The sequence below is a fragment of the Chiloscyllium punctatum genome, chromosome 26 (genome assembly GCF_047496795.1).
Source record: "Chiloscyllium punctatum isolate Juve2018m chromosome 26, sChiPun1.3, whole genome shotgun sequence".
NCBI lineage: Eukaryota > Metazoa > Chordata > Chondrichthyes > Orectolobiformes > Hemiscylliidae > Chiloscyllium > Chiloscyllium punctatum.
In genome coordinates, this window is record NC_092764.1 from 30,145,188 (window position 1) to 30,172,079 (window position 26,892).

The following is a 26,892-nucleotide window of genomic DNA, read 5'->3' on the forward strand; positions in this document are numbered from 1 at the left end:
GGAAAAGCACAGCAGGTCAGACAGCATCTGAGGAGCAGGAATATCAACGTTTTGGGCAAAAGCCCTTCGTCAGGAATAGAAGCAGGGAGCCTCCAGGGTGGATAGATAAATTGCAGTCTCTAAAGAAGAAGGCCATCAGGTGTGTTATGTGGTGGAACCAGTCCTCCTGGGAGCAGATATGGTGGAGGCAGAGGAATTGGGTTATAAAGAAAAGACAAGAAATTGGAAATCAAGATGATCAAATCAGCCATGATCTCGTTGAATTGTAGAGATTCTGCTTTTAGGTCTAATGATATTGGTACAAAGTCGTTCAAAGGTAGAAGAGCTGAGTAGAAGATAGAAATATGTGTTCTTGATAACCGATGGAGAGCAGCGAGCCTCCAGGGTGGGGGATTGAGTGTTTGTGTGCTGGGGAGAAGATAAGTCAGAGGGGATAGGTGGGAAGGGAGATTGGAAGGTGGGGCAGGTCATGAGGATGATGCTGATCTGGAAGTTTGGAACTGGGGTAAGGTGGGGTGGGGGGGGAGAGGAGGAATGAGGAAACTGGTGAGGTCCACATTGATGCCCTGGGGTTGAAGTCTTCCGAGGTGGAAGATGAGGCATTCTTCCTCCAAGCATCGGGTGGTGAGGGACCGGTGGGGGAGGAGGCCCAGAACCTGCATGTCCTCAGCAGAGTGGGAGGGGGAGTTGAAATGTTGGGCCATAGGGCGGTGGGGTTGATGCCGGAGATGTTCCCTGAAGTGCTGTGCGAGGAGGCTCCCAGTGTAGATGAGACCACATCGGGAGCAACGAATACAATAAATGATGTTGGTAGATGTGCAGGTGAAACTTTGATGGATGTGGAAGGCTCCTTTGGGGCTTTGGATGGAGGTGAGGGAGGAGGTGTGGGCGCAGGCTTTGCAAATCCTGTGGTAGCAGGGGAAGGTGCCAGGACAGGAGGGTGGTTTTTGGGGGGCATGGACCTGACCAGGTAGTCACGAAGTGAACAGTCTTTGCGGAAAGGGATGGGGAGGGAACTATATCTCTGGTGATGGGGTTCGTTTGGAGGTGGTGGAAATGTCGGTGGATGATGTGGTTTTTGCGAAGGTTGGTAGGGGGGAAAGTGAGGACTGGGGGGTTCTGTCCTTGTTACAGTTGGAGGGATAGGGTTTGAGGACGGCGGTGTGAGATGTGTTGGAGGGTATCTTCAACCACGTGGGAAGGGAAATTGTGGTCTCTAAAGAAGAAGGCCATCTGGTGTGTTATATGGTGGAACTAGTCCTCCTGGGAGCAGATATGGTGGAGGCGGAGGAATTGGGTTACGAAGAAAAGACAAGAAATTGGAAATCAAGATGATCAAATCAGCCATGATCTCGTTGAATTGTAGAGATTCTGCTTTTAGGTCTAATGATATTGGTACAAAGTAGTTCAAAGGTAGAAGAGCTGAGTAGAAGGTAGAAATATGTGTTCTTGATAACCGATGGAGAGTTGAAAATTTGCATCTGAAAGAACACCAAGGTCTCAAACTATGTAGATCTGGGTAGATGGGTTATCTTGTTTACACTTAAGTACATTTTCTTCTCTTGATAACAGTTACAGAGGAATCTTCTTAAATCTTAGTCTGAAAATCAGAGCAACCCAAGAATGTTCAGTAACTGTTCCTGTACCCATGAAGCACAAACATATGCACAGACTAATTCAAATAAATTAAAAGTTTGCATAATGAAACTTCAACAACAAACCTTTTTATTTTTGTAATGTCTTTAATGTATTAAGACATCCTAATGCACATCACAGAAATATTATCAAATTGACTTCGACACAACCTTTGTAAGAAGTTATTGGAATCAAAAGCTTAATAAAAGAGGTATGTTTTCCGAACATCTTAAAGGAGAGGGAAGTAGAGAAGTGGAAAGGTTTAAGGTCTTCAAGAGTTTAAGGACGAGGCAGGTCAATGGTAGAACAAATGAAATCATAAAGTTTGAGAGGCCCAAACCAGAGATAGACTGAAATCTTGGAAGGCCACTTGAAGTTAGACATATGCAGAGAATGTTGAAATTTGGAAACGAAGTTGAAAATTTTAAAATGGAGATCTGCACCAATGTGGGCTCCAGAGCACAGAAATGATGGGTTATTAAGTTTGTTGTGGGTTCAGACATCAAAATTATCACCAAATTCAAGTTTACCAACTGTCAAAGTTGGAAAACAAACAAAGAGTAGTGAAATTGTTAAATGCAAACATAATAAGGGCATGGGTGAGAGCTTCAATTGGAGCAGATGTGTGGTTGGAACTCTGGAATAAATGTCACACCAAAGTTACAGTTTGTCTGGATCAACCTGAGACAGCTGTCAATTTATAGCAAAGGTTTACAGTGTAATGTAACTGAAATGAGATTAACATGGTAATTCTAACAGATGAGAGACTTAACAAACAATCAAGGTATTTTTCAATGTATAATTTCAGTTACATCACACTGTAAGCTTTTGCTATAAATTCTGTGTCTTACAACTGTGTACTCCACAACTACCTGATGAAGGAGCGGCGCTCTGAAAGCTAGTGCTTCCAATTAAACCAGTTGGACTATTACCTGGTGTGTGATTTTTAACATTAAAAAAAGGAGGCGGAATTGATGACGAGGAGACATTGCAATGTCTCATCTATTCAAGTCCTTCAGTTCTTAACTTTTACATGCAGCAGTCAGTCAGAACTAACTGATTCGGAGATGTCGGTGTTGGACTGGCGTGTACAAAGTTAAAAATCACACAACACCAGGTTATAGTCCAACAGGTTTAATTGGAAGCACACTAGCTTTCGTAGCGACGCTCATTCATCAGGTGATTGCGGAGGGCTCGATCGTAACACAGAATTTATAGCAAAACTTTGCAGTGTGATGTAACTGAAATTATACATTGAAGATTTGATTGGCTGTTAAGCCTTTCATCTGTTAGAATACAGTGATAGTTTCACTTCTTTCATGTGTAAATCACAAAACCTTTTTTTTAAAGTTGCATTCTCGGGTTAGCTGTCAACAATGGTGATAGCTAGACAATATTTTGAACTAACTGAAGTTTACTTCAGGTCAATTTTCATTCAAAATAACATTTTTTTTATCTAGACAGAGGATTATTCAAGCAAAATCACTTGTCGTAGCCTTATAAATATAATGCTAAAAATCACACAACACCAGGTTATAGTCCAACAGGTTTAATTGGAAGCACTAGCTTTCGGAACACCGCTCCTTCATCAGGTGGTTGTGGAGGACACAATTGTAAGACTCTGAATTTATAGCAAAAGTTTACACTGTGATGTAACTGAAATTATACATTGAAAAATACCTTGATTGTATGTTGATAGTTTCACTCCTTTCATATATAAATCACAACATTTTTTTTTAAGTTACATTCTCAGGTTAACTGTAACAATTGGTGTCAGCCAGATAATTTGTTTAAGGTGTTCGCCCCCTATGTTCCCTGACTGTGCCATAATGTTTAGACTGATTCTAATCTAAAAAGTGAGTTAATAGAGTCTTCGTTGGATTCATGCAGTTTTGAGCAAAGTACAATGTAAATCTGCAAGTTCAAATTTACCCCACAAACGAATATGTATGTGTATGTGTGTGTGTAAGTAAAGTGGTCTAAGTCTGTGAGAGGATGCATAATGAGTGTGGGAGTATATGTGTCTCTAGGAGTGTGTGTGAATGTCTGTGTTTAAGTGTGTATGTGCGCGTATAGGAGTGCCTGTGTGTGTGTCTGTATGTGTAGGAGTGTCTGTATGTGTGTATAGTGCAATGGTAGTCTTTTGTAATGTGACATGACCCCAGGGTCCCGGTTGAGGTCCTCCCTATTAGCTATCAGCTTCTGCTCAGCCACTTTTTGCTGCTGCCTGTCCCGAAGTCCGCCTTAGAGGATGGTCACCCGAAGGTCTGAGTCGAATGTCCTGGACTGCTGAAGTGTTCCCCAACTGGGAGGGAACCCTCCTGTCTGTTGATTGTTGTGCGGTGCCCATTCATCCGTTGCCGTAAACTTTGCTCGGTTTCCCCAATGTACCATGCCTCAGGGCATCCTTGCCTGAAAAGTATAAGATAGACAACATTGGCTGAGTCATATGAGTACCTGCCATTTACATGGTGGGAGGTGTCCCCACGTGTAATGGTGGTATCCATGTCCACACTCTGACATGTCTTGCAGTGCCTACAGTGACAGGGTTGTATGGAGTTGTCCTGAAAGCTGGGCAGCTTGCTACGAACAATGATCTGTTTTGTTCGTAGCAAGCTGCCCGGCTTTACAGTTAACCTGAGAATGTAACTTTTAAAAAGTTTTGTGTTTTACATATGAAAGAAGTGAAACTATCAACAAACAATCAAGGTACTTTTCAATGTATAATTTCAGTTACATCACACTGTAAACTTTTGCTATAAATTCTGTGTCTTACAATTGTGTCCTCCACAACCACCTGATGAAGAAGCAGCGCTCTGAAAGCTAGTGCTTCCTGTTGGACTGTAACCTGGTGTTGTGTAATTTTTAGCATTATTTTTGTCAGGTTACAAGTGATTTTGCTTGAATAATCCTCTGTCTAGATTTTTAAAAATGTTATTTTGAATAAAAATTGTGTGATTTTTAACTTTGTACATTACAGTTCAATATCGGCATCTCCAAAAATAATACTGTTGGTTTACTCCCCAGATTCCTCCACCCCATGAGAGTATGAGCAGTGCAAACAGTATTGGTATGACATGAAGCCAAAGTTCAAGCTGCATAACTTATCTCTATGTAGCAGGAAATCCCAGTATGTAAAATTTAAGATAATTCCAATGTTAAGAGTTCTAGTCACGACCACAACTCAAATGTGTTTTTAAGCTGTACACTAAGATTCCAGATCAAATGAAACAAAAAAAATCTTTCTTGAACTGTAGTGTTTTTCTACGCAAATCAATTCTGCACAGAACGGAGTTAGAAAACAAATAGGCATGCACCAACTCCTGATAGCGTGCAACTGTTATCTTGAAATGTAAAAATATAACTTATCAAATTGGGAACATCTGTAACGGTCTTAATATTATTTAAATTGTAGTAGCCCTAATAAGTGCATTAAATTGCATGTCAAACACAGAGTTCGCTTCATCTTGATTAATTTCTACAGCAAGTAATCAATCTACTGAAAAATTTGATGTCAGAACTCGCAACAAACTTAATAACCCATTACTTCTGTGCTCTGGAGCCCACATTGGCGTGGATCTCAATTTTAAAATTTTCAACTTTGTTTCCAAATTTCACTATTCTCTGCATACATCTAACTTCAACCAGCCTTCCAAGATTTCAGTCTATCTCTGTTTTGGGCCTCTCAAACTTTATGATTTCATTTGTTCTACCATTTGACTCTATGACCTGCCTAGTCCTTAAACTCTTGAAGACCTTAAACCTTTCCACTTCTCTACTTCCCTCTCCTTTAAGATGTTCGGAAAACATACCTCTTTTATTAAGCTTTTGATCCCAGTAACTTCTTACAAGGGTTGTGTCAAATGCTATTTGTCAGTGTTTCTGTGATGTGCATTAGGATGTCTTATTACATTATAGACATTACAAAAATAAAAAAGTTTGGTGTTGAAGTTTCATTGTGCAGACATTTAATTTATTTGAATTAGTCTGTGCATATGTTTGAGGTTCATGGGCACAGGAACAGTTACTGAACATTCTTGGGTTGATCTGAATTTTAGAATAGGATTTAAGAAGATTCCTCTGTAACTGTTATCAAGAGAAGAAAATGTACTTAAGTGTAAACAAGATAACCCATCTACCCAGACCTACATAGTTTGAGACCTTGGTGTTCTTTCAGATGCAAAATTGAGTTTTCAACTCTCCATCTGTTATCATGGAAACATATTTCTATCTTCTACTCAGCCCCTCTACTTTTGAACTACTTTCTCCCAAGATCATTAGACCTAAAAGCAGAATCTCTACCATTCAATGAGATCATGGCTAATTTGATCATCTTGAATTCCACTTTCTTGCCTTTTCTTCATAACCCTTGATTTAATTACTGAATAAAAATCTGTCTGTCTTAGCCTTGAATATATTTAAGACCCAGCCTCTGTAGCCCTCTATAATAAAGAATTTCACTAATTCACTACCCTCAAGAGCAGAAATTCTTCATCATTTCTGTTTTAAAGGAGCATCCCTATTCTCAGATTGCAAACTACTTACTCATTTTCCCATAAAGGGAAACAACCTTACTGCACCTACCTGCCGAATCCTCTAAGAATCTTGTATGTTGCGATGTGATAACCTCTCATTCTTCTAAACTCAGTGAGTGCAAGCGCAGTATACTCAACCTCTTTTTAAATTCATTTGTGGAATGAAGGCATCACTGGCTAGGCCAGTATTTATTGCCAAGCACAAATTGCCCAGAGGGCAGTAAAGAATCAACCACATTGCTGTGGGTCTGGAGTCAGATGTAGGCCAAACCAGTAAGGTTGGAAGTTTCCTTCCCTCCCTAACGGACATTAATGAGCCAGATGTGTTGTTATGACAATTGACACATTCATGTTTAGACTCTTAATTCCAGACTTTCCTTATGAGAAAATTTCTTCATACCCGGGATCAGCCTCATGAACCCTGGACTGCCTCCAGTGCCAGTATATTTTCCCTTAGATTATATCCCACCTGTCAAATTATTGCCTACTTACATACCCTGTCCATATTCTTCTGCACACTCCCAAGTTATCCTCACCACTTGCCTTCCCACCTATTTTTGTGTCATCTGCAAACTTGGCAATAGTATGTTCACTTGCCTTATTCATTTAATATAAATTGTAAATAGTTGTAGCCTCAGCAGCGATCCTTGTGGCACTCCACAAGGATTAGTTATAATGTTGCCCTCCTGATCCCAACTCTTTGTCTTCTATTAGTTAACCAAACTAGTGTGCATAGGTTTAAAATGAGAGGGAAAAGGTTTAAAAAGGATCTGAAGGGTAACTTCTTCATGGGGTGGGTGGTGTGGAAGTATGGAACAAATTGCCAGAGGATGTGATGTAAGCTGGTACAATTTCAACATTTGAAGGTATCTGGAATGCTATATGAATAGGAAGAATATAGAAGGATATGAACCAAATGCTGGCAAATGAGACTAGATCAGATTGGACGAGTAGGACAGTAGGACCAAAGGGTCTGTATCCGTGATGTATAAGTCTATGACTCTATTTATTCTTGACCTTGTCCCACTGTATATTTGCAGTTTGTATTGTCTTCTGCATCCTTCTGTTCACTTACTCTGGCTTTTTGCATGCCATTTGCAGTAACTTTGATCTTAATGTCTCAAGCTCCCTCACTACACTTTTCTACATATAAATTTCTCTATTGGATATACATAGATCTGCCTAATCAGTCCATTAATGTTTATCCTTAAATATGTTTAATCATACTTAAATGCCCTGTTCCCATATCCCTTTAAGTCCTTTTCTACCTTCAACCTATCTAACCTAGTCTTGAATTTTGAGTGATTCAGTCAGTACCTTAGATTCCAGAATAGTATTTCTCAAAATTGTAAATTGGTGTGAAGAAGTTTCCCTTACCTTTTATATTTTAATCTTGCACATGCATATGTGACTCTTTGTTCAAAACCTCTTGACTGCTGAATGAAATTTGCTTTCCTCTGAAACTTGGATAAATGGACCAAAATTCCTTCTAATTTTTCCCTTCAATAGAGATACTATCACAGTTCAGAGTAAAGAAAAATGCTTGTACACTTTATAAAGCAGTGATTCAGTTTGATGTGTCATGTTTCTTTTCCATTTGTAGGACTAAACTTCTTTTTGTTCCCCTTAAAGATTCCAACAATGTGGACAGCTGACGAAATTGCCAGTCTTTGTTATAAACACTATTCTACCAAACTACCAAAGACAGGTCTGCCGGACCCCAAACGGGAATGGACATTACTTGCAGCTGTGGTAAAAGTTGAAGAAAAACCCAGTGCAAAACCATGTTGTAATAACGAGAGAAATGTTGGTAAGAAAGCAGGAAATTTATTGTCACCAATCCTACTGTACCTGCAACTGACGTGTGCATTTTAAACTTATGATATTTTTGGTATGTGTCTGACATATATATAAAATAGGATATATGTGATATTATTATCCAATAGATATTGAATAAGCTTATTATTTTTGGAATGCTGACCAAAAGTTCCTGTTTTTAGTGATGTCCCACTGTTTGTGTTCCAACTATCGCTTAACATTTATAAGTAAGATTAAAAAGAGGATACAAAGGCACAATTTCGTTAATGCTCTGAATTGTAATTATTTCTTTGTACATGTGAGAAACGAAGCTCACTGTTCAATAATTTCAGTCCGAGTCAAATTCTGAAGCAGTCTTTATTCTTACGGTCTTGCAAGCCGGGTGACCACAAAGTAGGCACATCAATCAGGAGGTTACATTACAATTTATACAGTTCAGTTGAGTCCCTCAGTACTCCCCTTTTATTTCATATCTGATAGTTGTATTGCTCTGAGCAGCTGCTAATCTAATCGGTTTACCACACCTGTCTGTTGCCTGTTGTTGACGTGCAACCCCCCACCCTTGATAGCCAGGTCTTATTACTTTTGCTGATGCAACACTGGGTCTTATTTGGTTATCTTGTTCATACTAACTCCCTATGTGCGTGACAATTGTAACTGTCATGTCAATACATCTGTCTCTACCAGTCGACCACCTCCCTTTTCGGTTAGTTATTTCTTGGTCTACACCTTCATGTCAATACATCTGTCTCTACCAGTTGACCACATCCCTTTTCGGTTAGTTATTTCTTGGTCTACATCCTCGTGATTCCGCCTTGCAATTTTTGCAGAAGCAAGATGCAGCTACTTGTAATTGTTTGTGCAAGCATATCTAGCTTAACATATAACCCTTCCCTCTCCCCCCATGACTCAGCCTTGTGACTTTTGCAGAAACAACAACCTTCGCAGAAACAACAACCTGACTCCAGACCCACAGTTGACTCGATTAATTGCACTGTGGGCAGTGAGGGATGGGCAGTAAATGCTGGCCTAGCTAGCGACATCTTATCCCATTAATGAATTGTAAAAAATGTTTACTACTGTTTCCTTTTGTATCTTAAGCACAAACTTACTGATAATTCTTAGTCTCCTGTAGCTACCACTGTTGTAGGTTTTGTGACACTGGTCAGTTTAATAATCCTTTTTTGTCTGTTGGAATTTTTTTTGATTCATTCATGGGACATCAACTCTGGACAACCCAGTATTCATTGCCCTTCACTAATTACCCAATGGGCAATTGACAGTAGACCACATTGCTGTGGGTTTGGTGTCATACGTAGGCTATACCAGACTATGATAGTAGATTTCCTTCCCTGAAGGACAATCTGTGGTGATCAGCATTAAATTCTTAACTACAGTTTTTGTTGAATTCAAATTCCACCATCTGCTGTGACAGGATTCAAACCTGAGTCCCCAGAGCATTAGCCGAGTTTCTGGATTAACAGTCTAACGAAAATAACTACTAGGCGATCACTTCCCAAAGGTAAAGTTGCCACAGATCTACATGTAGGTCAGACCAGGTAAAGATGGCATATTTCCTTCCTTAAAGCACATTAGTGAACCAGCTGGGTTTTTTTTCTGACAATCAGAAGCAGTTTATTAGACTCTTAATCCCAGGTTTTTGTTGAACTCAAATTTCATCTGCCATTGTGGGATTTTAACCCGAGTCCCAGGACATTTCCTGGATCTCTGGATTAATTATCTTGTCATGATACCACTAATCCATCATCACCCCTAATTTGTTTTATAGCACATGTTTTAAAATAGGTTGGAATTGTCAAAATGAATTTTATTGAGAATATTTTGTTGTGTACTGCTGCTCCATTTAGCCTGTCAGACAGGATTCTGGGAAATCCGAAATGAGGTCGGGGAAAAAATTGAGGCGCTACTCCTTTTTAGAGGTGTTTTCAGTGTTGGAGCTGATTTCCTTGAATTCTAGAAGCAATTAATATTTTATAAGCTGTTGTGTTGTTTTGGAACTTTGGGGAGAAAAAGATCAAAAGAGCGGCCCTTTAAAAAGGAGGAAACGGACAAAAGGGCAGTGATCACATGCGTTTTGATTCAAATGGTGAAAGAAACCTACACTCTTATCTAACCCAATTGTAACCTGCACAGCTGTTGCCTTTGCTGTACATTTTCAACACTTAAAAGGCATCTGGATGGGCATATGAATAGGAAGGGGTTAGAGGGATATGTGCCAAATGCTGGCTTCTCTACTGTATATCTCTATGACTCAGTCAATGACCAAGAAACCAATGAAAATTGCTGACTACTTTAAGCATCTTATTTTCGTAAGACTTGTTTGATGTAAAGCTCATGAATTTCAGTACCGATACACCAGTGTGTGTTGAGTTTTTTAATCCAAGCAAGTCCAATCTACTGGACCTCTAAGTTTGGAAGAGGATAATTTAGATAGGTTTCCTTGTTCCTATTTGCTATTCCTTCTTCAAGTGCTAAAGTGGGCTGTTTAATAAGGACAGTCGTTGCACCCATGGTTAATTAAAATAACGTGCAGCATGATATAGACTTAGGCTCATCTGAAGAGATTTCCATACAGGAGGAAAGAATGTCTCATGGGTGAGATAGAAAAATGCTAATATGGGCCACGTTCAATTGTCTTGCAGAATTAACACTTGTGTGTCATTCAAAATGTTGGTAAAATAGCCCATCATTTTGCATTGATTGGCATTAATGTCAATTTGTTTTTGTTAAGCACAAATTTTAATATGAATATGAGAATCTGAGATGCTATATGAAGGACCTATGTTTCTTGCAGTAACCCTGGAAGTTGTTGCAATGGGAACAGGATCAAAGTGCATTGGACAAACGAAAATGAGCAAAAATGGTAATGTATTCATAATGGTGAATTGGCAACATAAAGGTACTTCTCCTTTGTAACAGTACATAAACAGTATTGTTGTTTGTCACATTAGAAAATAAGTTTTATTTGCTATGTTCTGTTTTCAACATGTTTTATATTTAATATATTGTTCTAATCAACCTGTTCAGAGGTGTTATTACACATATCTGGAGCAAGTGGGACTTGAACCTGGGGCTCCTGGTCCAGGGGAAGGGACACTACCACAAATACATTTTCACATTTATTGTAGCACAGTATCTCCTGAAATTAAATCAATGATTTTATCCATTCGATAGCTAGACTTTACATTGCTGAATGACAATAAAATATGTTCTTATTTATATGCTAATCAGGTCTAATTAAAAGAGTTCCACTCTTCTAATCTTATGGAAATGGTTAGAATCAGAGGAAGATAGGATTAAATGAGCGGCACGGTGGCACAGTGGTTAGCACTGCTGCCTCACAGTGCCAGAGACCCGGGTTCGTTTCCCGCCTCAGGCGACTGACTGTGTGGAGTTTGCACATTCTCCCCGTGTCTGCGTGGGTTTCGTCTGGGTGCTCCGGTTTTCTCCCACAGTCCAAAAATGTGCAGGTCAGGTGAATTGGCCATGCTAAATTGCCCGTAGTGTTAGGTAAGGGGTAGATGTAGGGGTATGGGTGGGTTGCGCTTCGGCGGGGTGGTGTGGACTTGTTGGGCCGAAGGGCCTGTTTCCACACTGTAAGTAATCTAATCTAATCGAAAGCCAGTCAGTCCCTTGAGCCACCTCTGTCAATCAGTTAACTCAATGTGGATACTCACCATGTTCTCTTGCCTCCATGGATGGCAAGGAATAATAAACAACTATATCACTTTATGTGCATTCTGTCATGGTCACAATTTTCTTTACAAACAATATCCTACATAGATGCTTGAAATAGCAAAGAGATTGCAGCTCTTGTTTTAAGTTTCAAACTACAAATCTAAGACAGATTTTACATTTGCTTACAGTGATTTTTCACTTTCCATTAATGCATAACAAATTACTTAAAAACTTCACAATGTTTTATGTTTCAATAAATTCCTGTAACATAATGAAACATCCCGAGGCGCTTTCTAGGAACATTATCAAACAAAGATTGATACCAAGGAACATGAGGGAAATTCAATCAAATAACCGAAAGCTTGGTCAAAGAGGTAGGTTTTAAGGAATATCTTCAAGCAGGAAATGAGATACAGGGAGGTTATTGTACAGCTTGAGGCCCAGGCAATTAAATCAATTGCCGTCAATAATGAAAACAAGATTGAGAATTTTAAAATTAAAATATTGCTTGACTTACAGCCAATTTGGATCAGCAAACATGACTGCTTTAGTTGAGCCATGAAACATAGCAGTTATTTGCATAATGTCTGTGAAATGAGAAGACATCCCAAGGTGCTTTAGTTGATTTTTGTAGATATCTATTTTCAAACAGTATTTAGAAGTGACAGGTTCACAACTGAATCAAGCAGATACACAAGTGACATAAAAATAGAACCAGTAATTTTATTCTGGTATGTTTTTCATATTATTTTCAAACTTAATTATAAAACAGGCACAGTAACAGACAAGGAAGTACACTAGTGTTATAAAACAGCATAGACCAATTGTTATAAGTGATGATTAACTACAGGATACCGAAAGGGATTGAAACCTTTATCAAAAGTGCTGGAGAAACTCAGCATGTCTGACAGCAACTGGAGAGAACACGGTTAACATTTGAGTCCAGTAACTCTTCTTCAGACCTGAAATTTTTAGGTTGAGCATGGGACAGAAGCTCAAAGTTTGTGTTATAGTGAAATTAAATTTAAACCCAATAGGGTTCATATTGCTCAACAAAGAACTTGGCATTCAGAAGAAATGCATAGTTACAAATGGATATTGCAAAATAATTATCATAGAGTAAAATTCCTATCCTCTTAATAAATATCAGTTAGTCACGAAATGACTGTATAATAAATAAAGAAATATTGAATAGTGGAGTGGATCAATAAAGTTGAAGGTCACAGACATTCCCTTTTGTTCTTCCCTCTCTTCCAGCCTTTCCTGACCTCTGTACTTGCTTCTAACCAACTGCATATCTAACTGTTCCTAGGTCTGATAAAACTTATTGACCTAAAGCATTAACTTGGTTTCTCCCCCCACAGAAGTTGACAGACCAAGAAAACATTTAAACATTTCCTCTGTTTGTTTCAGGTTTCCAACATCTTTTGTAAAGATGATGATGCAAATTGATAAAATAATCTGAAACTGACAACTATTTTACAAGTTATTAGGATGAAGGAAAATGAAGAAGGGTCTGTAAATGTTAATTATTGCTGGTCAGCCTCCATAACGATGACCAGATAACAAGTTCATCAGATTTATTTCAAGTTTGGTTTCTGACTAGGAGAAGATACAATGAAAGATTCAAATATTGAAGGCTGTTACTTCATGTTGAATAGTGGAGAAATCCATTTGTCTCACAGAATCAATTACAAATGAACAGTGTTACAATTCAACAGAGTGAAACCAAATCAGTGGCTAAACTGCAAGTTCTCATGACTGGAAGGTTGCAAGAATTAGTAATAGAGTTGTACAGCATGGAAACAGATACATCAGTCTGACTCATCTGCGCTGAACAGATATCCTATATTGGCCTGGTCCTATTTGCCAACATTTGGCTGGTATCCCTCTAAATGTTTCCAATTTATATACTCATCCAGATGCCTTTTAAATGCTATAATTGTACCTGCCTCCACCATGTTCTCTGGCAGTCATTCCATACATGCACAACCCTCTGCAAGAAGAAGTTGCTCCTCAAGTCCTATTTAAATCTTCCACTTTCACCTTAAACCTACACCCTTTAGTTTTTGACTCCTTCAAGCTGGGTAAAAGACCTTGGCTATTCACTGTATCAGTGCCCCTCTTGATTTTGTAAACCTCTCTATAAGATCACCCTTCAGCCTTCAACATTTCATGGAAAATAGTCCAACTTATTTAACCTCTCCATTTAACCCTGTAATCTGGGCAACATCCTTGTAAATCTTTTCTGAAGCCTTTCAAGTGTAACAACATATTTCCAAAAAAAGGGAAGCCACAATTGAACAGAATATTCTAAAAGTGGCCTAACCAATGACCTGTACAGCTGCAATATGATGTCCCAACTCCTATACTCTGCTCTGACCTCCTGAGAGACTGATCATCAACTCCCGTGTGAAAGATGACTTTGAATGCTGACAAAATTTTGTTGGTTCATCCTGATGATACAACACTATTTGACACTCAGGTTGGACTCAATCCAAATGTTGTTCCCTTGTTCAAGAAGGGGAGTAGCAATTACCCTGATAATTATAGACCAGTGAGCCTTCCTTCAGTTGTGGGTAAAGTGTTGGAAAGGGTTATAAGAGAGAGGATTTATAATCATTCAGAAAGGAATAAGTTGATTAGGGATAGTCAGCATGGTTTTGTGAAGGCTAGGTCATGCCTCAAACCTTATTGAGTTCTTTGAGAAGGTGACCAAACATGTGGATGACGGGAAAATGGTCAGTGTGGTGTACATGGATTTCAGTAAGGCATTTGATAAGGTTCCCCATGGCAGGCTATTGAACAAAATACAGAGACATGGGATTGAGGGTTATTTAGCAGTTTGGATCAGAAATTGGCTTGCTGAAAGAAGACAGAGGGTGGTGGATGATGGAAAATATTAATTCTGGAGGTCAGTTACTAGTGGTGTACTGCAAGGATCTGTTTTGGGTCCACTTCTGTTTGTCATTTTTATAAATGACCTGGATGAGGGCATAGAAGAATGGGTTAGTAAATTTGTAGATAACACTATGGTCGGTAGAGTTGTGGATAATGACGAAAGATGTTGCAGAGGGACATAGATAAGTTGCAGAGCTGGGCTGAGAGGTGGCATGTGTTGTTTAATGTGGAAACGTGTGAGGTGATTCACCTTGGAAGGACCAACAGGAATGTGGAGTACTGGGCTAATGGTAAGATTCTTGGTAGTGTAGATGAGCAGAGAGATCTTGGTGTCAAGGTACATAAATCCTTGAAAGTTGCCACCTAGGTTGATCTGGTTGTTAAGAAAGTTTGTTAGCTTTTACTGGTAGAGGGATTGAGTTTCGGAACCATGAAGTCATGCTGCAGCTGTACAAAACTCTGGTGTGGCCACACATGGAGTATTGCATACAGTTCTGGTCACCGCATTATTAGGAAGAATGTGGAAGCTTTGGAAAGGGTTCAGAGGAGATTTACTAGAATGTCACCTGATATGGAGGGAAGGTCTTACTGTGGGCGGCACGGTGGCACAGTGGTTAGCACTGCTGCCTCACAGCGCCAGAGACCCGGGTTCAATTCCTGCCTCAGGCGACTGACTGTGTGGAGTTTGCACATTCTCCCCGTGTCTGCGTGGGTTTCTTCCGGGTGCTCCGGTTTCCTCCCACAGTCCAAAGATGTGCAGGGCAGGTGAATTGGCCATGCTAAATTGTCCGTAAGGGGTAGATGTAGGGGTATGGGTGGGTTGCGCTTCGGCGGGGTGGTGTGGACTTGTTGGGCCGAAGGGCCTGTTTCCACACTGTAAGTAATCTAATCTAAAAAAGGAAAGGTTGAGGGACTTTCGGCTGTTTTTGTTAGAAAGAAGAAGAATGAAAAGTGAATTAATTGAGACATGTAAGATAATCAGAGAGTAGGCAGCGAGAGCCTTTATCCTTAGGTGACAATGGCTAGTATGAGGGGACATAGGTTTAAATTGAGAGGTGATAGATATAGGACAGATGTCAGAGGTAGTTTCTTTGCTCAGAGAGTAGTAGGGGCGTGGAACACACTGCCTGCAACAGTAGCAGACTCGCCAACCTTAGGGGCATTTAAATAGCCACTGGATAGCTATATGGATGAGAATGGAATAGTGTAGGTTAGATGGGCTTCAGATTGGTTTCACAGGTTGGCGCAACATCGAGAGCAAAAGGGCCTGTACTGCACTGTAATATTCTATGTTCTAGATAAGCCAGAAGAGGGGCTATTTCAATGGGTTGAACTGTAATTATCTAAAATGGAAAGAATATTATTTCTAGTAGTCTGTCAGGAATAGAAACTAGGAGCAGCAGTAGGCCATTGAGCCCTTTGATCCTTCTCCACCATTCAGACCCTTGATCTAAGTGTCAAATTCCAGTTTTCTCCCCATACACCTTGATGCCTTTTAAAATCTATAAACTTAATTATTTCTTCATCGAAGATATTCAGTAACTTGGCTTCCACAGCCACCTGTGATAGAGAGTTTCACAGGTTCACCACCCTCTGAGTGAAATGTTTCCTTCTCTTAGTCCTAAATGGTCTACCCTATATCCTGAGACTGTGTTCCCTGGTTTTAGATACACCAATGAGGGAAAACATCTGCATCTTGTCTATCAGGTTCTATCAGAATTTTAAGCATTTGAAATATCTGTTCTCATCCCTGTAAACTCTAGCGAATACAGACCCAATTGAACCAATCTCTCATGTATTATAATTGAGAGAAGCCAGGAATTGCAGCAATAAGAGTCATAACTCAGTCCATTATAAAAATGTACTTGTGAACTATAAATATATCCTTTTGAACTGTGGTGGACTTTATGATTTTTCTAAGTCACATATCAGAAATTGGGATATTAGTCTGAGTTAGTGAGTGCCTTGAATATATTTGAAATATCTAAGTTGCATTGCAAAAGTTACCTTCCAAACCAGTAAACGAACAACCGTATGAAAATGATCCAATCACACCACCCATTGAGAAAATGGCGATAGCCAGAGATCAAACTGAGGTGAAGCATTTACAGATTGACAGGTTAATTCTAACATTGTAACCAGGTATAATTAAACATCTCAATAACCTTCTGGATGCTTAACTGATGTTTTCTTTTTTTTGGATTGCTGAGACATTTTTTTCAAACAATTCCACTTTGAAATCCAAATCACAAAATTTACACGTTTCAGCACATCTTGAATACTGGAAGATTTATCACCAAGCGAAAAGTACTGGGAGCAGAGAACAATGGTAGGATAGAGGAGATTGTTGAAAGAGGGTGGGGTGAGACTGTATACAGATTTGTTTCATTGAATTTTGTGCACTGAGATTTGAGAAGCCAGAGGCATTTGGCTGGTGCAGGAGTGATTGATGTTGTGGAATTTAAGCAAGTACTGGGTTGGGCAATGAAAGTTTCTTCTTTTTCTTTCCTTCTGATGTCAGGGGGTTGTCCTAGCTGGCAAAGGATTAAGAAGCATTCTGTTCTTTACCTTCTAATTGTAACGTTCCAAATTGACTGAAAGGAGGTGCTAAGAGAGCGAATCTCTGTCTTAAGTTTTCATATTCTAAAGAAATGTTAGCTGAGATGAACAACTACAACCAAGGTACTCCCCTATTTTTCAAAAGACACACTAAGATTAGATTAGATTAGATTACTTACAGTGTGGAAACAGGCCCTTCGGCCCAACAAGTCCACACCGCCCCGCCGAAGCGTAACCCACCCATACCCCTACATCTACATCTACCCCTTGCCTAACACTAGGGGCAATTTAGCATGGCCAATTCACCTGACCTGCACATCTTTGGAGTGTGGGAGGAAACCGGAGCACCCGGAGGAAACCCATGCAGACACGGGGAGAACGTGCAAACTCCACACAGTCAGTCGCCTGAGGCGGGAATTGAACCCGGGTCTCTGGCGCTGTGAGGCAGCAGTGCTAACCACTGTGCCACCGTGCCGCCCACAGATGTTGAACCTCAAGAATACTTTAGATTTGGTCTTGGTTCAGGCAATCTGTGTATTCATCTATCTGGCTATAAAATTTGAGAATCAATGATAGAGTGCAGTTTCAAGTCCACAAAGTTTACTTCCTATTGTCAGTGATTTTTTCTTCCACACTGACTGCAGGGCCACTGAGTACAAGAAATGTACCAATCATACACTTCCAAGGATAAGTGCAGTAGTCCAGAGCAGTCTTTTCACTGGAATTGGCAGGAGTTGCCTGATGCTACAAGTAGCATAACCTATACCTGCAGAATGGAAAATAAGACTCAGCATAAGAAAAATAGGAGTGGAGCACAATGAAAGATGGGAGGTCATGCACAATGAAAGATGGGAGGTCGTGAAATGAATGTCAGATCATGTTCTGAAATTGTGATGAAAGATGGGTTGGGTTACAGAAATAATTAGATGGATACAGTATTTGAGTCTCATTGCATATCCCAAGCGATCTTTAACTCCAACCAATCAGAAGAAATTAGTTACCTCCAGCCATTTGACTTGGGCTTGATAATAGTGTGTCCAGAAATTAATTGCAGCATTCAAAATTGAGCATTTTAATGTAAAAACAAACTGATCTGTACTATACTTTTCCTAGACATCAAGTTTCATATTCTGTCCAAATGTTTTCTAGGTGATGTAGTTAATGATAGCCATGCTGAGGTGACTGCAAGACGTGCGTTCCTTAGGTAAGAATTCTAGCAACAGAATGTCCATTGTGTAATCAAATCGTGTACTGAGTTCTTTGTAATTTACTTGTAATTTTATTAAACTAGGAAATTGAATGTGTCTGTTAAAGGAAGAACATCTTGGGAAAATGTATTTTTTATTCAGCTTACTCCCTGTATTTAAAAAGAAAATGGCTCTTTTTTTTAAAATGCTAAATCTTTACATAAGTGGATGCCTCTAAAAATAGATAATAGCCAGACTGGTGGTCTTCTCTGAGGGTTATGTGGGATCTGTTGAATGGAATAGAATTCATTGAGCACATTATTGAGGCAGTGCTGCTCTTTGAATCCAAAATTAAGCCATAGTCCAATCTGCCTAATAGACATTCAGATGAGCTATAAAAATCTTTTTCCAGTATTTTGACAAATACTCCTTCCTCAACCAATACTGCCACAAAATAAACACATTAGCTGAGTCGTTCATCTTAATATGGTGTGGCATCTCACTGTGCACAGCCATATCTGCCTTTTTTGTCAGTTTAACAACATCACTTAAAACTAATTTGATACATCTGAAGTACATTAAAACATATTTAAGAAATTTGATGCATAAAGCATACATGTTTATATTTTTATTTTTGTGTTTTTGTGAGCTGTAACAAGAAAATAACTGTTTTAAAAACCAATGATTACTGCATGGTTTGAGCACAAGTAATTTGAAATTCATTGTGAAAATTGTTCTTACAGCTGTGGGTTACAGTAGTATTTGCAGAGAAAGTGGAACCAAAAAAATTATGCGTAGATGGACTTTTGGTTGGCAACAGAAGCTAATTAGTTAGTGTCCAGTTATTGATGACAATGACCTTGTGCCTGCTAACAGCCTTATGATTGGTTCTCTGGTAACTGTACAGCTTGATGCTGGGAACAAAATGTGAAGAGGTCACTGGGCTCCATCAGCCAGGAGCTCTCTCTCTCCAATGTCTGCAGCATACCATTTTATACCTGAAGAAAAACAATTGATCTTTTCTTAAGTTGCTGTAAACTGTATCTTTTAATTCATATGTTGAAAAACGTCTTACAAGTGAACCCGATACCTGTGCTTCTTGCAAACCAATGAAAGCATCTGGAGAATGTTGATTGAAAAGTCAGCTTTCTGACTAGCACAAGAATCCTCTCAACAGACTCTGTGAACAGGAGCCACTGAACTACTTTCCCAGTGCGCTCTCCATCCATAAACTATGTTTTTCCTGTGTGCATGTGGATATAGAAGGGGATTAGAGTTTTAATTAGTGATGTTATATGCCAATGATTTATGATTCAAGTTTAATTACTTATAATAAATAATAATTCTCGTTACATACACAAATCTGATCCACGCTATCTGTCAACCTGAGTCGACAGGTAAATTGAGAGATCTTTGCATGCTTTTTATAAATCTTTAACTTCTGTGACAGATCTGTGAATGGCAGAGCGTGGTGTCCAGTTCACTACTCCAGATAGTGTGGTATGAGTATCTCTGTGTCTTTCATAATATGGGATCGTCCAAGTTACTACCTGAAGCTGCTCGCTGCGAAGCTATTACATATACAGAGTCAGCTTGTTCAAAGATAATCAGTTTACCCACTCTGTGGTCATAACCTCTAATACATTCAGTGGATACTTTTTATTATATGCCTATCCATCAATGAATAACAGGAATTCACTGCAGTAACTAAGAAACACAATCTGTATCCATATGAAAATTTTATTAATGGTAAATGATAAAGTTTGCATTGTACATTTTTAATTGGAATTTCATCAATTAAGGGTGCAACAAAGTAAGATGTAGTTTGCTTTGAGTTGTCCTTTGAACTGTTATATATTTCTTATGTTATTTTAATAACATAAATGACGGATTGGGGCATGGAAGGATCGGTTAGTGAATTTGCGGATGACACGAAGGTCGGTAGAGTTGAGATAGTGACGAAGGATGTTGTAGGTTACAGAGAGACATAGATAAGCTGTAGAGCTGGGCTGAGAGATGGCAAATGGAATGTAATGCAGAAAAGTGTGAGTTGATTCACTTGGGAAGAGTAACGGGAGTGCAGAGTACCAGGAATGTGGAGTACTGGGCTAATGGTAAGATTCTTGGTAGTATAGATGAGCAGAGAGATCTTGGTGTCCAGGTACATCGATCCTTGAAAGTTGCCACTCAAGTTGATAGGGTTGTTAAGGAGGCATAGGTGTGTTAGCTTTTTTTGGTAAAGCGATTGAGTTTCAGAACCATGAAGTCATGCTGGAGCAGTACAAAACTTTGGTGTGGCCACACGTGGAGCATTACGTACAGGTCTGGTCACTGCATTATAGGAACAATGTGGAAGTTTTGGAAAGGGTTCAGAGGAGATTTACTAGGATGATGCCTGATATGGGGGGAAGGTCTTATGAGGAAAGGCTGAGGGACTTGAGACTGTTTTCGTTAGAGAGAAGGTTGAGAGGCGACTTAATTGAGATAGATAAGAGGGTTAGATAGGGTGGACAGTGAGATCCTTTTTCCTCAGATGGCGATGGCTAGCAGGAGGGACATAGGTTTAAATTGAGGGGTGATAAATATAGGACAGATGTCAGAGGTAGTTTCTTTACTCAGAGTAGTAGGGGCATGGAACGCACTGCCTGCAACAGTAGCAGACTCGCCAACTTTAAGGGTATTTAAGTGGTCATTGAATAGGCATATGGACGAGAATGGAATAGTGTAGGTTAGATGGGCTTCAGATTGGTATCACGGGACGGTGCAACATTGAGGGACAAAGGGCTTGTACTGTGCTGTTATGTTCTATAAAATCAGGCTGTAGGTAAATTATTTTTCTGACTTGGCTAGTTTCAAAATTTAAGTTGTACTTTGTCTTTCAGTCCTACAAACCAAGGAGTCAGGTTGTTGGTAAGAAAATAAGAAATAAAACCATTTATTTTTATTTGTACACATCTTGCTATGATACAATCATAGATGACTGAGAGGTATTCTCAAGCCTTCCCTTGTGTTCTCATTCTCAATAGCCAAAAAAAGAAATTTAGCTGAGAACTACCTGAAAGTTGTTAATTATGGGCTATTTCATTGAAACACAAAATTCTGAATGGGTTTGAGATGTTGTTTCCCTCATAGAGGAATCTAGAATATGAGGGAAGGTCTCAGGATGAATTTAGGAGTGAGATAAAGAGACATTTCTTTTACTCAAAGGTTTGTAAGTCTTTAATATTTTCCACCCTAGAGGGTTGATCATTGTTGGATATACTTAAGGTTAAGATAGACACATTCTTGGTCTCTGAAAGAATTGAGGGACATATGGGGAGCAGGCAGGAAAGTGGAGTTGAGGTTGAAGGTCAGCCACTGAATGGCAAATCCTGGCAAGCTCTGTGGTCTACCTCTTCTGTTTCTTACATTCTTATGTTCAAGCTGGCAACCTCCAATATTGTCTTCTCTTTAGGCAGCTCCTCAGGATGGAAGGTGACTTTCTTCTACTCCAGAGTGGTAGGTCTCAAGATGACTGATTAGTCCAATTCTGGACCTATAAATCCTGCTACAGGTGAGATAGATGATGTTTCTGAAGTGGTTAGATGGGATGCTCAGATCTTCACATGCTCCTTCTGTTTCCACTTGGCCTGCATCCTGAGCCTCTTTGAGCACTCAAAACAGTTGGCACCTTGCTTCATGATTTTTCTCCATTTTGGGAAGTCTTGTCCTTTCCATAACTTGGTGGGGATACCTGCTGAACACAAATTTAACATGACTAGTGCCTAGATGCTGGAGATGTTAATATGAGAACACTGATATTATAGCATGTATTCTACATTGGATTTGCAGGACTTTGTGGAGGTTTTGCTGTTGATATTTCTATAGGGATTTGAGGTATCTGGTGCATATTGTCTATGTCTCTGCATGCAGAAAGGCATGTAACACTGCTGCCCTGTACACCATGATCTTGGTGCCAGGTTAAAAGCTTGTGGCCATCAACACTCTGTTTCTAAGATGGCCAAAGGCTCCACTGGCATACTGGAGGCAATGTTAAATTCCATTATTGGTAACTGTATTGTTGAGAGTAGGCTTCCAAGGTACAGGAGTTGATCCAAATTGTACAGTTGTTCTCTCTTGAGAAATGATTAGTTGTGGGCAATGCCTGTGATTGGAACTGCTGGTCGAAGACCTCTGACTTCCAGTTGTTTAACCCATGGCCCATTCCCTCAAATGTCTCTTTTAATGCATCAATTAAAATTTGGAGTTTGGCCTCAGTGTCATCCTACTTCATCTTAACAGAGTTTGGAGTGGTCTTGATTCTGGATTGGAAGTGACACAGATTGAACAGTTTCCCACTTGTCCTGTAAGTTAGCTTCATATTAGCAGGAAGTTTTGTGGTGGAGCATTGCAGGAAAGAAATGGAGAAGAACTTTATGCAATAACAAAGCCTTACTTCAGTCTACATAGTGTGTTGATTCTGTGATGGATTCTTGGTGAGGGTCATGGCTTGCTCGCTGTCATGCAGCAGATGGAAAATAATGATTTTTTTTGCAGGCAACCAGATTTGAGGAGGACACTCCACAGTCCCTCCTGGTTGACAGTCAAAGGCCAAAGGTTGCTACTACTCCTTTATGCATATTCTTTGATTTTGTTTTGCTTTGAAGATCATGTCCACTGTCGCTTTCAATGGACACTTTCTGCATTCTGACTCTGGTCGGAGCTCTTCAGTCAATGAAGGAGGTGATTTAACAGCATTTTTGCAATGACCTGTGTGGCAGACAACAGAGATATCCATCTGTAGTTATTGCAATCAGTCTCATCTCCTTTCTTGAAGATGATCACAATTATGATGTTTTGGAGATCTCATGGGAATACTTGGCACCTTCTGGATGAGGTGAATAAGGCTGCATATTTGTACCAAGAGTGCTTTTTAATATCCATCTGCATATACAATCTTGTCGTCTTTTAGCTGTCAAATGCCCTTTGCAACGTTATAACAAAACAAAAGAACTGTGGATGTTATAAATCAAAACAAAAGCCAAAACAAAAATTGCTGGATAAACTCAGCAGATCTGGAAGCGTCTATGGAGAGAAATCAGAGTTAGCATTTCAGGTCCAGTGACCGTTTTTCAGAACCTTGGTCTTTGCAATTTCATGTCCGGCTGAGGTTATGATGAAATGTTGGTGGATAGCATGCTATAACATGCATTTGAGGGCACTCGAGTCAAGGATTGATATTAGTTGAGATCTTCAATGTCCCTTCCAACAAGTGCTTACTGCCTGTCTACTCTTAATGGGTGCCACTCCGTTATTAGTACTTAGTGGGGTAGGTCCTTGTGTGCTTAAGCCATAAGAATGGTCTTCACTGTGCTGAAACATCCTTGCCTGTCATGGTTGTTGGAAATTTGCTGTATTCTTTCTACCTACCACCTGTTCTTGAGGTCACAGTTTTTTTTCTCACAGGCCTTCATTTGTCTGTAGCCTGCTTTGTTTAACTTGAGTATTGGTGATGTTTCCAGTTCAGAATGCTTTGTGCTTGTGATTTAATAATTCCTGGATCTCCTGATCGTTCTTGTCAAACCTGTCCTAGTACAGAAATCCAAAATCTCCTTGCATGTGCTGTTTGTGATGGATTTAAATGCTGACCAGTCATTGTCGACATTCTGTGGTTTCTAAGCCTTGACCATCATCAGATTGACTGTGATGCATTGACTGTGTAGGCCTTTTATCGCAGAGTCCTTGCATCTACCACAATTGAAATTTTCTGTGACAGTGCCTCCTCTGTTGTTATTGGGCCAGGCCGATAAAGATAGTAGATGAGACCAAGCGAAGATTCATCCTATACTCATCAGCTTCTGTCATGGTGTGGATAATTTAACCATCCTTACGGTCCCCCGCTTGGACAATGATGTATTCAGGAATGTGCCAGTGTCTGAAGCGAGGGTGTTGCCATAAGGTCTTGTGTTTGTCTATCTGGTTAAATAGGATATTTGGTTATGACCAGACCATGTTCCCTTGCACATCAACAGGAGAAGGACTCCATTGATGTTTGCATTCTCTACACCTTTTCTAATCATGCCTTTCCAGAGGTTTATGTCCATTCCAACTCTGGCATTTAAATCCACTGTTGTCCTGTGCCTTCACACCCAGTTTCTGTTGTAGTTCTCAACAAAAGCTTCAATACCTGGACACTCAGACTGATTGATTGTGCAGAAGTCAGAATATCAAAATGCCTTTGGCGTCTTTTCTTTTTAAGGTGATCAATATTATCACATAATACCCTCTGTTGTACTCTTCAGAAGTAAATATTTTTGCACACATTAATAAACATTGCTACATTTACATATGATTTGGAGATGCAGGTGTTGGACTGGGGTGTACAAAGTTAAAAATCACGCAACACCAGGTTATAGTCCAACAGATTTAATTGGAAGCAGACTAGCTTTCGGAGTGTCACTCCTTCATCAGGTGATAGTGGAGACTCAATCCTAAGACGTAGAATTTATAGCAAAAGTTTACAGTGTGATGTAACTGAAATTATACATTGAAAATAATTTCAATTACATCACACTCTAAATTTTTGCTATAAATTCTCTGTCTTAGGATTGAGTCCTCCACTATCACCTGAGAAGGAGCGACGCTCCAAAAGCTAGTGCTTTCAATTAAACCTGTTGGACTATAACCCGGTGTTGTGTGATTTTTAACTACATTCAGGCATTTCATCTATTCCAACCACTTTTCCGGTTTTTATTTCTTGATGCGCTCTCTCTCTCTCTCTCTCTCTCTCCCTCTCTCCCTCTCCCCCAGCACTTCTGATCCAGTGAAATTGATACAAACATTACTTGCTTCAAGCACAACCAGTTAAGGTTTTAAATTTTTACATAATATTCTTGAAATATGCTGTTTCTATCTTTTAGTTTTTTCATAGTTTACTAATAAAACACCTTCTTTTCTCTCGGTCTAGTTTGGATTCTAACAAAGAAGAGGCATGAGAAAAGTAATCGGCATTAAAAGATTGAGTTTGGACTGGAAATTTGTTTGAATGCTTTTCCAATATCTACAAAACAATCAGAATGATAACATTAAGCTCTTGATCGTGAAAACATGAAAATACACTGAAGAGATATATGACTCATGTAGGATAAACAACATCACAGAGAGTTGTCCACCAGAAGTTGAAACTTTGTGTAATTGAAAGAGGAGTTGACCTAGGGTGTTGTTTATCACCAGTCCTTTTTAACATCTATGTAGAAGCAGTGGTTAAATAAACATTTTAAGATACAGGATTCAGACATAAGTTTGCGGGGAAGGATGTGTGAATGATTATATCAGTTAGGTTTGCAGATGCCAAAGGACTTGAAACAAGCACAGACTAGTGCATAGCCTAATCATGGCAGCCACAAACCTTGGAATGAAGTGAACATTGGCAAAACCAAAACCAAAGTCTGAAAATCCTCAACAAAATGTTCAGAAGTTCATGGGAGAAAAACTAGAAAAGGTGCAAGAATTAAAGTATTTATGCATAATATCTGTAAATGAAAGTGCAACAAATTAATGAGAACAAGGATATCAATGGGAAAAGTTGTATTTACTAAGTAGAGACAGTTGCTCAGGAGAAAGCTGAGCAACTGTGTTATTTTATGTTGTTGTGAGACTTATGGAAAAAGATTACTTCTTTAAATAGCTTTGAAATGAAGATTTGGAGTAGAATGGAAAGAAGCAGCCTGCCAGAGAAATTAACAAATGGTGAATTGTAAAGACAAGTGAACGATCAAAGAAGTTTGCTGAATGGAATTAGGAAAAACTGAGACATTGAGCTGAGTGCATCTTAAGAGGAAATGAACTGGTAAAACATATTATGGAGGAAAGAGTTCAAAGAAGAGGAGAAGAGAAGAGAATATTGGTATTTGAGAATCAAAAGCTGTTATTGGAAAATCAAAATTACTGATGATGATATATTCAAACTCTCTTCTATCTTGATTTCCATTCAATTTATATTGATCGCATCAGGGCTGAAATTATGAAGTTAGTGAAGAGACAAAATTGTTTTTGCATTTTTTCACTATGCCACACCACTAGGTCAACAAAGGACTTCGAATTGTTGACTAAAAACTATTGAAGGATATGGCAAATGGAAGAAAAGTAAAGATTTGAAATTCTGTGTAAAATCCAGTAAGAACATTGCATTCCTGTACTATTGAAAACACGGGTGTTCGCCATATAATCCTATCAGACTATTAAATGACTATTTCATTTGCTGTTTAAAAATTTCTATTTTTTCCCTGTTTTGCAGGTATTTATATTATCAATTGAAAGAGGCATTTGAAGAGAGAAAAAGCATCTTGGCTGCAGGGAAATGCAAAGGAAAATGGCAAATTAAGTCAGGAATTTCCTTTGTGTTTTTCATGAGTCACACTCCATGTGAGTTGGTCTTACTAATCTTATTCATTATTTAAAGTTTTAAAAAACTTTAAGTTCAGGATAATTTTAGAGTAGGCTGAAAAATATGGATGTTTAAATCACACCTATTCTTTGCAAATCATTTAACTGTGTTCCATTTGCATATTGATTCCACT

The 26,892-nt window shown here is 39.2% G+C and overlaps 1 protein-coding gene across 4 annotated transcripts in view; it reads left to right on the forward strand.

Annotated features, from left to right (window-relative positions):
- The window catches only part of adat1 (adenosine deaminase tRNA specific 1), a 67,610-nt gene that overhangs the window by 715 nt on the left and 40,003 nt on the right, over positions 1–26,892 (forward strand). For 2 of the 4 annotated variants that reach the window (XM_072596009.1, XM_072596011.1), the window contains exons 2-6: positions 4,663–4,765; positions 7,803–7,980; positions 10,804–10,872; positions 18,297–18,351; positions 26,610–26,737. In XM_072596009.1, coding sequence (XP_072452110.1) covers positions 7,812–7,980; positions 10,804–10,872; positions 18,297–18,351; positions 26,610–26,737 — 421 coding nt within the window. In that variant the 5' untranslated portion in view covers positions 4,663–4,765; positions 7,803–7,811. Of the gene's footprint in view, positions 1–4,662; positions 4,766–7,802; positions 7,981–10,803; positions 10,873–16,856; positions 16,918–18,296; positions 18,352–26,609; positions 26,738–26,892 lie in introns of those variants that run through there. The other 2 variants (XM_072596012.1, XM_072596010.1) reach the window with 2 other exon arrangements.